The sequence below is a fragment of the Octodon degus genome, unplaced genomic scaffold (genome assembly GCF_000260255.1).
Source record: "Octodon degus isolate 3935 unplaced genomic scaffold, OctDeg1.0 scaffold00016, whole genome shotgun sequence".
NCBI lineage: Eukaryota > Metazoa > Chordata > Mammalia > Rodentia > Octodontidae > Octodon > Octodon degus.
This window is the reverse complement of record NW_004524592.1, coordinates 9,135,825-9,148,837: the sequence shown is the minus strand read 5'-3', so window position 1 is coordinate 9,148,837 and position 13,013 is coordinate 9,135,825. Positions and strand designations below refer to the sequence as shown.

Here is a 13,013-nt window from a genome sequence, read left to right as displayed (position 1 = left end):
GTCATTTGCCAAGGCAGGCAACGTATAGTTGGGAGGGCAGGATTGGGTCAAACTTAGGCATATTAAGTTTGAGGTGCCCAGGAAACATGCTTCATATTCCAAGGTATATACTAGGAAATGTGCTAAGACACATCCCTTGTGCCTAGGCAGTCTCCCGTATAGAGAAGGCAGACAAGCAACCAGCTATTATATAAATGTGACGGCAATGAAAACACTAACACCTTCGGTTAATTAAGTGTTTAACATAGTCATTTGCTAAGTACCTTTCCTTTCTTATCCTAGCTAACACTCCCCTTTTAGGTAAATGTAAAAATTACAAAAAGAACAAATGCTTATTTGGCATGCACTGTGTGATAGGTACTATTTAAAAACATCACATGTTTAAACCCACTGAGCCAGCAATAACCCTATGAGGTATTATTATCCTCATTTTACAGATGAGGAAACTGAAACACAGAGTTTAAATAACTTGCCCAAGTCTTACAACTAGTAAGCAACAAAGCCAAGACTTAAACTCAGCCAGTTTGGCCTCAGTTTGTAGAACAGGAAACTAAGTCTCAGAAAAATTCAAGTAACTTGTTCCAAGTAATCAAGCACCTAATAACACAGGAAGAGTTATCCTTTGGACAAATACCTGCTTTCATTCCGAGCTCCTGCTACTATCCTAAGTATGTACAACTCTTGAGACCCATGACATGGTGGTGACAGGGGAAAAAGCTAGTGTTGCAACAAATGGGGAGGGATGGGAAGAAACACAGACAGTTTTACCCAGGAAAACACTCTTTTGTTGTACTGGAGGAATTATATATAAGCCACCATGGTGGCACACACCTGTAGTCCCAGCCCTGGGAGGTGGAGGCAAGAGGGGCACTGTGAGTTTTGAGGCCAGCCTGGGCTACATAAGTGATTTCAAGGTCTGAAGTACATAATGAGACCATGCTTCAATCCATCCATCCACCCACACAAACATACAAAGCAAACACACAGAAAGATATGTAAGAATGATGGACAAGAACATCTGAAGCACATGTAGAGGAATGATTGCTAAACAGAAGAAAGTGCTCCAAGGATGTGCACAAATATAGATAGATTTAAGTCAGATTTGTATCTCCTAACTTCAGTTTTCTTCTTGCAATAGGAGAAAGGTCAGATGCCAAAAAGGATTGTAATGCCATTCCCTGGGGCCAGTGAAGATGTAGATGGGTGAAGAGGAATCAGAGATATGCAAGAAAGTATATCACAATAATCATATTCAGTTTTTGGACTCCAAAGACTCTCCCCAGACAGCTGTGATATAGTTGCAGTGAAAGTCAGTCTCAGGCCTCCTAGCAAGAATGCATGCAAACAGCCATAGAGCCTATGTTTGAGTGAAATACTATGCATGGAATGCGCATGTCAGGAAGACATCACAATGATCTGTAAAAAGTAAAAAATTCTACTCATTAATTAACAGAATTATGTTCTATTAATACAAGTAAGACACAATATGGAAACAGAATGCTATGGCTAGTGTTGTACTCCAATAGGAGTTAGATTCCTTGATTTGCATTTACGGAATGGTTGATGGCAATGCCATACAAGATAGGTAACAATTCAATTGTCTAGAGGACTTCTAGGTTGAAAACTAAAATTAAGAGGTCTATTTCCAGTTAAAATCATAGATTTTAAGTTCAGTCGCAAAACTAAGCTGGAGATAAAGAGGAAGAATCAGTAGCATGTAAATCCTAGTTGGTAAAACTAAAGTCAAGAGAGTTTAGAGGGAGGGGCAGAAAAGGGGATGAAAAAAGAATTAAAATATGTATAAGTACCAACTCTCCACAATGAATGTAATCATCATGTATTGTAAACATAGACAATAAAAATTAATTTAAAAAAAAATCACAGGTTTTTGGATGTAACTCAGAGACAGACCACTTGCCTAGCATATGAGAGACTCTGGGTTTGATCCCTACCACTACAAAGGGGGGAAAAAATCACAGAAGGGAAGAATATAAAGTGTGAAAAGGGACCACTTTAAGAACCCCAAGAAAGGGTATAGGTAAGAGAACAGGGAGTCAGAGAAAGTGATTTTTAAGAAGAAGGAGAAAAACCAGGAATGTGTTATCAAGGCTAAATGGAAGAATTCAAGGAGAGTGCAGGCAGTCCATCCGGTCATACAGCATATACCACAGAAGCCCCATGCCATGGGTCAACCAGATTTGGCAAAAGTACAATGGAGAAAGATAAGACCATAAACAAAGGCAAAAGAAATAAACCTTTTGAAAGAGGAGTGATGTTTCTTCTGTCACTGGAAAGACAATGATGGATGGATATAGATGCAGGTAGACAAGTCTGAAGGTGAGTTGATGGAATTACATAGCTTAATCATCCCAGTTTTACTTATAACATAGAAAGTAAATGCAATTCTCAAGCAACTGGAGCTAGGTTATTAAGCTTGAAGATCACAGATGCTGAAATAGTAGGATCTGATAAAACTACTGATAAAAAGGGAGGAGGATTTCTGTTAGGTCCAACAACACATCTATCTGCCTCAGCATCCATATTCAGAGATGCTGCTTTTTCTTTCATTCTATGTTCCAAGCCATGGCTGAGCCCTCTTCTTGTGTACACAATTTTATGCTCACAGACTCAAACACATCATTCTAGCATTTCCCCTTTCTCCTAGGTGGTTTACATCCACATGGAAAATATGCTGTTATTTTTCCACTAAAACAAAAAAATCAAATAGAACTTGACCCCACTTCCCTTTGAGTTACTACTCTCCACCTCTATTCTTTCCTTTAGCATAAAACTTCTCAAAGAAGTTGCCTGTTCTTGTCTTTTATTTCTTTTCCTATTCTGTTGAATCCACTCCAATCAGACCTTTGCTCCCACCACTCCATTCAAACTGCTCTCATTAAGGTCACTAATTACCTCCGCATTACAAAAGCCAATGGTCAATTCTCAGGGCTCATCTTCCGTGACCTATCAGCATGTCACAAGTCATCTGGGATAACTTTCTTTACAGGATTTGTCAGACAGCCTGGACCCTTCTACCTCACTGCTCATCCCTTCTTGGCCTCCTCTGCCTCTCTTCTATCTTCTTAAATTAGAATAGCCCTCAAAGTCTTCACTTTTGTCTGTTAGAAGTTACTCTGAATAGTTGTTGCATACACCTATGCTTCTCACTTGCTCCCCTTCTTTAAGAAATAACAGGACAGGGTCATACCCCATTTTCTTCACAAGAGGCCTCATGTGGCTCAGTGCACTGCTCCTTCTATGGGCTGCCACCCAGGCACCTTCATTGCTTCTCTCATGATTCCAGCCCCAGGGCTCTCAGTGCTTAAAATCTTGACTTCACATGAGTGAGGTGCTACTCCACTGAAAGAAATACCTTGGACTACTGGTCCAGATTATGTCTATAATTCTAGTACTCAGGAGGCTGAGGCAGGTGGATCACCACAAGTTCAAGGCCAGCCTGGTTACATAGTAAATTTAAGGCCTAGGGCCACAGATATAGCTCAGCTGCACAGTACCTTTCTGGCAAGCACAAAGTCCTGAGTTTGAGTCCCAGTATTAATTAATTCAAAGCCAGCCTGAACTAAATGAGACCCTGTCTCAAAAAACAACAACAAAAACCTTGGATCATATAAACCTTCTCTAAAGATTACTAGCATGCTCATGCATTTATTGTTTTCCCATTTTTATCCTCCCATAATGTTACAAAGTTGGAGGTGAGAGCTAATAAAAAATGGGGGTCCCTCTCCATTAGAGTTTGCTCTTGGTGCCCACAGTAAATTAAAGTACGTTTATTTCTTAGACCAAAAAGTAAAAATTACTATTTTTTTTAATTAGAAAATTAGTGGGTCATAGTAAAGAATTCTTTAAACTGATTTATATATGAAGAATGAGATAACAGAGCTTTTATGAGACTACCTAAGAAAGTTTGTTTTAAACTGTTTTATCATCTTTACAATCCACTTGACAACATATGAACACCTACTCATTATCATTAAGTCAACTGAGTGCTGTACCTACCTTATATTTTGAAGTATCCCAGTTGTGCACTATGCGGGCTGGGATGAGGAAGCTGTCATCCACATGGCAGCTGCTGCAGTAGTACCACCCACTGTAATTGCACACCTTGGCTTTCCCATTGGAAAGGCCGATAGAACACTGGCATCCTGTTCAAGGCAAAAGGAAGAGTCTGATTGTTGCACTTTGAATACCACAAAACAAGCCTACATGATCCTCTAGTTAAGTGAAAGGAGCTACAGAGAATACATGCAGATATGTTTCATCTTTTTAGTATTAGCTCATTTCCTGGAGGTTTACTGTGTCACCTAACTGCTTCCATCTTGGGTCTCTTCTGATTCTATCTGTTCTACATATAGCTTCTCCCTTTATGTTCTCACTTTCTTACCTGGAGCTTTCCTCAGAGCCTTATTTGCATATACACTTTTGTTTAACAGTATCTCTGTGAAGACTATACTGTCAGCTCTACTTTACTGATGGAGAAATGAAGATATTTACAAGATTGAGTATGTTGTCTGAGGTTAATAGCCCATGAAAGATGGAGTCTGGATGTGTCTGACATTAAAATAATCCTAAAATCTAATATGTAGCCTTTTTTTTTTTTTTTTTTGCGGAGCTGGGGATTGAATTCAGGGCCTTGTGCTTGCCAGACAAACACTTATTCAACTGAGCTATCTCCCCAGCCCCTGTAGCCTTCTTTTGCTTACAACATCAGTGTAAAGAATTTGGTCTTCTTTGGACCCCATCTCACCTTTCCAAATTTTCCTCCCATGATATGTATGTGACCTCCCATTCACATACATAATTCCTTTATATCTGCATTGGGAACATAATCTCTTTATTCCAGTCAGAGAAATCTCCACATTGTCTCTTAGATAAACATAGTGTGCACCTCCTACATTTCACATAATAGCACATATTATTTCACCTTCTCTGTTCTCTATTTTTACAAATCTGGCCCATTTGCCCAGCAGGTGATTATGCTGCCGAGCTATCTCTCAAGCCCCAAGTCCATAATGTTGTGAGCACTATCCACTTACTGTCAGGAAACCTGGCAATAATCATGACCTTGACACAAGGAAGCCATTACTTTGCTTTCAATAGGAGCTACTACCTTCTACTGATGAGTATGGAAATTCTGTTACAATCATCCCAAAAGACAAAATCCTGGAATGTGATCAAGAACACATAAGCCCCTCATTATTCTGATATTTCTGACCTACAGCTTTCATTTTAGAAATCCTTCTATGTGGAACTTTCCATGGTTGAGTATTAAAAACAATATTAATCAAAACTGACACTATTTCATGAGGTGGGCATAAAGATAATAACACCCCCTCCTATCTCCCCCATACATAGAGGGAGTGAGGGAAAGAGTATTATCTACATATGTAAGCAGGATGGTTTGAATAACTATACTGTGCATTTCTGCTGGTCTATGGAAAGGAGCAGATAATAACTTGTTTTGTCTCTTTTTTTTTCAATTGTTTTCACTTTTGTTAATTTCTTATACATTTCTTTTTTCTTTCTTTCTCCAATTTTACATGCATGTATCTGGCAATATGAATAACTGGTTGGAAGATAACACTATGCAGTATAACAAATACTGTAAAATTCATATTACTTTGTTAAGTGAAATTCTGTATCACTTGCATTTGCTGGATGTTTTAATTATAATTTTTTTATTATTTCTTTTTAATTTAGGGAAGGGTCTACAGGGTGTTCAGGGTCTCACTACTAGATCAGACTTGTAGTGATCCACTTGTTTATACTCTCCCAAGAGCTGGGATTACAGGCTTGTGCCACCATGCCCAGTCTCTATCGCCATCTCAGTGGGCCCTGGGGGTGGGGTCGGTATAGCAGACCCAGGGATTGAATTCTAATTTGTACTCTCTTGAAAAATAAAATAATTTGGTCCAGCAAGATACTTCAGTGGTCTAAAGCGCCTGCTTAGGCAAGCTTAGGCAAAGCGCAGGGACCACGGTTAGATCCCCAGCACCACATGCCACATTAGCCCCACCCCTAGGGTGGGCTAAGCTGGCAAAAAATAAATAAATAAAAAAGAAAAGAATGATAACAATGTCAAGATCAGGGTTGTACCCCATTTCTTTCACAAGGTGCTCAAACACATTTATTTAACAAATCCCTAGCCTAAGAAGATATTCATCCACATGAACTTCAAGGCTAAAAATTTCACAAAATTGCAAAGGGCTTCTATCACAAACTGGGGTTAATAATCAGTTTCACAGTACATACTCTGAAAAGAGAATTGGATCCTGTCTTTTTTAATATGAACAGTATTGAAAGATAGTAAATATGTCTGTATTCTCCTTCAAATGGATCCCTCCATGTGTTTCTTTACTATTGAGTAGCAACAAAATCATTATAAGCTCCTGTTTTTCAGTTTGGCTGAGGAAGGAGAAAGAATGTGTGGAAGATAAGGGAGAATCAAACAAAGTTCTATTTGACAGAGCAGACAGACACTGTCACAATCCTAGGGCTGTAACGCTGGAATGCCATTTCCTGTCCTCACCAACTGCATTACTCGCTTGGCATTTAACATATGCTTTCTTAAACTGTACTATCTTTTCATGGGCTTGTGAAAGCAGCCACACTACAAACTTCTTAGAAACATTATTTTATCCTCAGCACTTAACACAGAGCTTTTACATATACCAGATAATCAGTAAATGTTTATATTGACATGATAAACTCTGTATTGTTCAGTACATGTACACTCACGTACATCTAGACTTTAATTTCCAACAGCTATTCCAAAATTGATCCTTTTAGTCCTGTCACCTAGCCCTTGAAATGGCCTACTTTCATTACTACCTCTGTCAAAGTATGTATACTGTACATTAGACACTTGTCCATCTGAGCTGTAGGATAACATGCAGTGGAACCCAATATATCCTAGATACAGGGATATTGCTAGCTCCAAAAATTGGCAGATAGTAAACTGAGTTAATAGTAAAGTGATATGAATATAATTTAACCTTTTCTAATAGTAGGAGGTGACCATGATCTTCCAGAAATGCAGAATTATCATTATAGTTCAATCTCACCATAGAACTCTAAAAAAATAAAATTAGGTTATCTTAGCTTTTTGGTTGTTTTAAGTTTGGATATAATAAACATTAATAAGAATTTGCTGGATGTTTGTATACTCCTTATAGGTATGACTGGGATTATCAGTCTTTTTTGGTTTTGGTACCAGGAATCAAACCCAGGACCTCGCGCTTGCTAGGAAGGTGCTTATGCTGCTGAGCTCTATCTCCGGTCCCTATCAGTCTTTAATTTTAAAAATGTTACTATAATTTTTTAAAATGTTACTATAATATTCTTGATACAAAATAAACAATATCAAGACATACAAATATGCATTTTTAGGCCTAAAACCATATCAACTGGGCACACAGGTCCAAAGCTGGGGGTTAAATGTATAAGCTAATTAAATGAACTAAATACTCTCAAAACTGTAGGTCTCTGAGCTCATAAAAGGTAGGAAGGGTTAGAGAACTGGATAGGATTCATCATTCAGCTTTAGCTTAGACAAAAGCAGCAGCACAGAAGCTCTTACTCTTGGTTGAATGTTTTTCCCTTTCTACCCTGTCTAGAACAATGCTATTCTACTGCTGGTGCTGAAATTACCCTCATGTCCCTGAAGTGAAGTCTCACTCTGTGTGCTTGTGGCTATTTTGGACCCACACAGCCCTGGGTTAGGGAGATTGAGCCTGCTCTTGCCAAAAATGCACTGTGAGTCTGACCTATCAAATACTCAACACCTGCTTCTTCACCACAAAATAAAGGAGGTACCTCAAAGTGGTGGACTGTCAAATTCAGTGAACATTTTCTAGAGATGTTTATCAAAAATATTGTGGCTGGGGAGACAGCTCAGTAGAATAAGCACTTGCCTGGCAAGCACAAGGGCAAGCACAAGGGCCTGAGTTCAATTCCCAGTGCTGGGAAAAAAAAAAAAAAAAAAAAAAAAAAAAAAAAAAAAAAAAAAAAAAAAAAAAAAAAAAAGAAAGAAAGAAAGAAAGAAAGAAGTATTAAAAAAATATTGACACTTCCCCTAAGATGATTTTGATTTTACAGATTTACAGTACAGGCCAGGAATCCAAACTTCTAATAAGCATCCTCTACTGACCTTCACCAGAGACCCTAATGGGTAAAAGTTAAGGATTACTCTTTAATTTCTACGTGATCTCGAAGGTTCCTTGGAGCTCTGAGAGACTGATTTTATTCAATGAAAATAGTGGGCAGACAGACTGCTCAATGAAAACTACATAATTTTGTGACACAGTTTACTTTCTAGGCTTCTAAAACACTGCAACATTTTAGATTAGGTTTTTGGTCAATTTTTAAGAATTGGGTAGTAAAAGCAACTTGAATTCATTTTACCAGTGTTTTTCCAGAGCATTTTTATACTCTCTGGAAAATATCCTTCTCAACTTAGAAAGAATCAAAACTTTTCACCTCCAGATTCAATGTATTTGTTTTTCAAGGGACATGGGATTGCTGGGAAAGAAGATAAGAGATGGTTAGTAGCCTTAGGTAGACTCATTTTCTAAAAAACAACCCATACCATCTATTTCAAGAAGGAAACATCCGCTGTTTCAATTAATTGCAAGATTTCCTTAAATAATCACACTAGCAAATCATGGACTAAAACAATGCTCCACAAAGGTACACAATCTGGTATTTTACTTTATCACTGAGAAGTTTTTGACAAGGAAAAAAATGTGTTTTCTTACTAATGACTGTTAAAAACAGTTTTCAGAAGGTGCCAAAAGCTGGACTCTGAAAAGCAACATTATGGTAAGAAAAAAAGAGCTGTAAAGTACAGACAAAAAAATAGCTAATTGAAATAACTAATTAGAGCTTATTTACATATATTTTTATGTACTTTCAAACAAGATTTTTCAACAATGTTTCTAAATTAAAGGGCATTTGTAGAGGGGAACACTCTACATGTTAGATCAAAGCAAATACATTCTTCCAGTCTCTTTTTGAAACTTTTCAAAGTGTATTCAATTCAATTTGTAGGAACAAAAAACTATCTCACAAGGGAACCTACTGGCCTTTTTTTTTTTTTTTATTGCTTCCCACCCCACTTCAAATCTTTTATGAACACATGCTCTGAAGAGCTAAGCTTCCCCTCTGATACATTTTTGGAAACAAATGTCACCATTTAACCAAAATCTTATTCCCTGCATGTACAGTCCATTTCCCAAATGGCTTTTTACTAGGATACCCAAAAGAATCTGTTGCTGGGGGTTGAAGCAGAAATTTTGGCCTAACTCTCCACAAAAGCACACTCTTTCTTCCAACAAGTGTACCTACTAAGCTTGGTTGGCTGTAGTGTGGTGTTACTAAAGTGAGATCTTGAGTAGGAGCCAACTACCTTCTCTCTACTTCATGGCTATCAACTTCAACCTTTCCTCCCCTGACCAGTACTGGGGAATGAATACACAGCCATGAGAGATAAATAACAAGAGCCAAGTCTGGGTCCTTGTGAGTCTCTCTCAATGAACAAAGCATGCATTACACATCCCATTTCCATTTCCTAAAAGTAAGATTTTATCCAATTTAGCAAGGTAAAGCCAGTAGATTGTGCTTGGAAGGCAAAAATATATATTTTTTTCTTTTTGTATTTTAGAGAAGGGTCTACAGGGTGTTCAGGGTTGCATTACTAGGTTGGACTCGTAGTGATTCTCCTGTTTACAGCCTCCCAATTACAGGTACATGCTACCACACCCAGTCTCAATCACTGTTTCAGCGCACCCTGGGGGTGGGGCCAGAACAGCAGGCCTGGGGTTTGAACTCCCCACCCCTGAGCCTGCTTGCAGGCGCTTTAATCCACTGAGCTATTTGGCCAGCCCAAAAATATTTTAAGAAAAAAAAAAAAAAAAAAGAACTTGCCTTTGTAGAAAAAAGGTAAAGAGAGTAAAAGGACACATTTTCATTTGTTCTGAAAAAAAAAAACCCAACAACAACAACAAACTGGTGAATTTGATATCCTCACTTACCACATGCACAGGGCAAGCAAGAGATAAGGAACAAGAAAGAAAGAGGCTTCCTTTCCTCCCGTGTCCTGCCAGGGAACAGTGGACTGCAGTAAAGTATTTCATAAAATGTTGTTTGAAGGTCTCAACTTGGGGCCAGGGAGATAGCTCAGTAGAATAAGCGCTTGCCTAAAGGCCTCAACTTTGATCCTATGCTCTTGAGACCAGATTTGTCCGAAATGAAGGAAAACAGAGTAGAGATTCAGAGTGACTTACTGCTTTATTAGAACTGGAAATGAAGGTAACTAGGTGTGTGGGGGTATAGTTAAGTGTAGAGCACCTGCCTAACATGCACCGGCACCACAGAAGGAAAGAGGGAGAAACAGAGGGAGGGACAAGGGGAAGGAAGAAAGGGAGGGAGGGAGAGAAGGAAATTGGGAGATAGTCATAAAGAACTTAGCTTCCGTAACATAAAAATACAGTCAATGGCTAAGTAAGTGCTAAACATACACTTTTTAAAATAAAATGTAGTTAGAATCAATTGAAGGTTCTGTTTATTCAGGCTGGGATTAGTAGAAGTAGGGCAGCTTTCAAAAAAGGATTGTCTGACCCTGGGCTAGAGTAACTTTTTATTTCTTTGCATTTTTTCAATGTAGCTTTGATATCCACTAAATGAAGTAGAGGCAAAATAATCCTTAGGCCCAGACTTGCATCTAGCGCAGTTGGAAGGGACAGACAGCCCTGAGAAGAAAAGAGACTGATCACATTGGTGAGATCACAACAGCACAGTGGGACTGACACTGTGGATTCTAGGTCATTGGAGGACGGAAGGGGACAAAAGGCGAGAGACAATGGAAAACACTCGAGATGAGTGGTTTACACATCTTATGCATCTGGGCCTATGGTTCAAGAAGGTAACCTATGAAACAGAAAACATCTATGTAATCAAAACATTAACGAAGACATTAAACATTTGAAGAGAATCTAACACACATCAGAGTATGCATTTGATATGTCACAAGACAAACAGTATGCCAGGCATGGTGGCTCATAATTGTACATTAGTCCCTTGCTAATTCATGGCTCAACTTTCACAGACTCACTGTTTCCTGTGTTTTCAAAAAAGATTAATCTAAATTATTTATTGTGAATTTTTTGCTATAACCCATTGGACTTCGCAGTACTGTACTATATATGTATGTGGTTAAAATTATGTAGGTTTACAAGTTTAGAAAATGGTTAAGAACACTGGAAGTATTTTTAAAAGTGTGGAAAAAGGTTTTAAGAGCACAGGAATGGTTTATAATGCCTTAAAATATCTATAAATACTTACATAAATATAACATTGCTACTTCGCTGATTTTTACTTATCGCGGGAGTGTCTGGAATGTAACCTCGGTGATAAGTGAGGGACCACTGTAATCCCAGCACTTGTGAGGCTGAGGCAGGAGGATAGCTGCAAATCAAAGCCAGTCCTAGCTACAAAGTGAATTCAAAGCCCACGTGAACTACATATGAGACCCTACCTCAAAAAAAAAAAAAAAGCCATAAATAAAAATTTTAAAAAGACAAATAGTATTCACAAGCATATCAAATGAAAGAGAAAGAAGGTGGAATCCAGGAAAAAACAATTGGGTGCTACCTGTAATTGCTATATGAATAGTATGTTGGGTGCTGATACCATATTTATTGACTGAAAATAGGGACCATATTAGATGACAACTCTTTAAATTTATTTTCTCCATAAAGTTTTAAGTCCCTGATAGTGAATTCTGTTCCCAGGGTATGAGAACATCATGGCTGGAGGCAATGCATAGGCTCAGATACAATCCTGAGGTATACTTGCTGGTTATTTCCAAAGCTGGACTGATGTTCACTCCTGTTAATCAAAAAAAAATTTTTTTTTCTTGGGCTGGGGAGATTGCTCAGTAGAATAAGTGCTTGCCTGGCAAGCACAAGGTCCTGAGTTCAATCCCTGGTACCACCAAAAAAAAAAATTTTATTTTTCTTTTTTTTAATGTATTTAGAATAGGGTCTACAGGATCTCATTACACAGATTGGACTCGTAGTGATTAACCTGTTTTCAGTCTCAAAGTGTTGGGATTACAGGCGCATACTACCACACCCAGTCTCAATCACTGGGCTTAGTGTGCCCTGGCGGTGGGGCCAGCACTGCACATCCGGGATCAAACCCAGGTCTGCCTAAGCAGACGCTTTAATTCGCTCAGCTATCTGACTGGCCTTTTTTTTTTTTCTTTCTTATGGGGTCCTACGGTCATACCACACTGAATGTGCCTGATCTTGTATTATGGGGTACACTTCATATTTATCTGTATATTTTACAGCAGTAAGGGATTTTTATGTGGGAAACTGTCACTCACTGTTGGCAGAAACTGACTTGCAGAGTGCTGCTGCACAACTAGAGGGCTGACACATGCTCAGAAGCTTAAATCACACTCTGAAGAAAATCGTTTCTCCTGCAGCTGATACACACTGAGACTAATTTAAACTGGCACTTGTAGCATAGACTGCAACTGTTGTCAGCAGTTATGACCTTAAGAATATACAGAAAGAGCCTAGCACTCTAGGAGGGTGAGGCAGGAGGATCACAACCGAGTCCACTGTCAGTATTTTAGAGATCTAACGAGACCTGTCTAAAAATAAAAAGTTACAGTTACTTTCTCTTAGTTCAATAAGAAAGTTTTGAATTAATAGTGTTTAGAAAAGATACCATGTCTGCATCTTGTACTATGAATAACTACTACGAAGACAACAATATGCAATGTATTAAGCATTGTAACTGTCCTAATTTTTTTTTTTTTTTTTGCAGTACTGGGGATTGAACTCAGGACCCTGCACTTGCCAGGCAAGCACTTAATTCTACTGAGCTATCTCCCTGGCCCTAACCTATTTTGAAATTGTCTCATTGCTATTTCTTTCTCAATAAAATTAATATAAAAAATAAATAAAAATTTTAATCATTTTAGT

General features: G+C 38.3%; 1 protein-coding gene across 2 annotated transcripts in view; it reads right to left on the bottom strand.

The window, feature by feature from the left end:
• Plekhm3 (pleckstrin homology domain containing M3) overlaps positions 1 to 13,013 on the bottom strand; it is a 221,798-nt gene that overhangs the window by 139,684 nt on the left and 69,101 nt on the right. For both annotated transcript variants that reach the window (XM_004626625.2, XM_023710025.1), the window contains exon 4: positions 4,018 to 4,163. In XM_004626625.2, the coding sequence (XP_004626682.1) occupies positions 4,018 to 4,163 (146 nt within the window). The remainder of the gene's footprint in view (positions 1 to 4,017; positions 4,164 to 13,013) is intronic.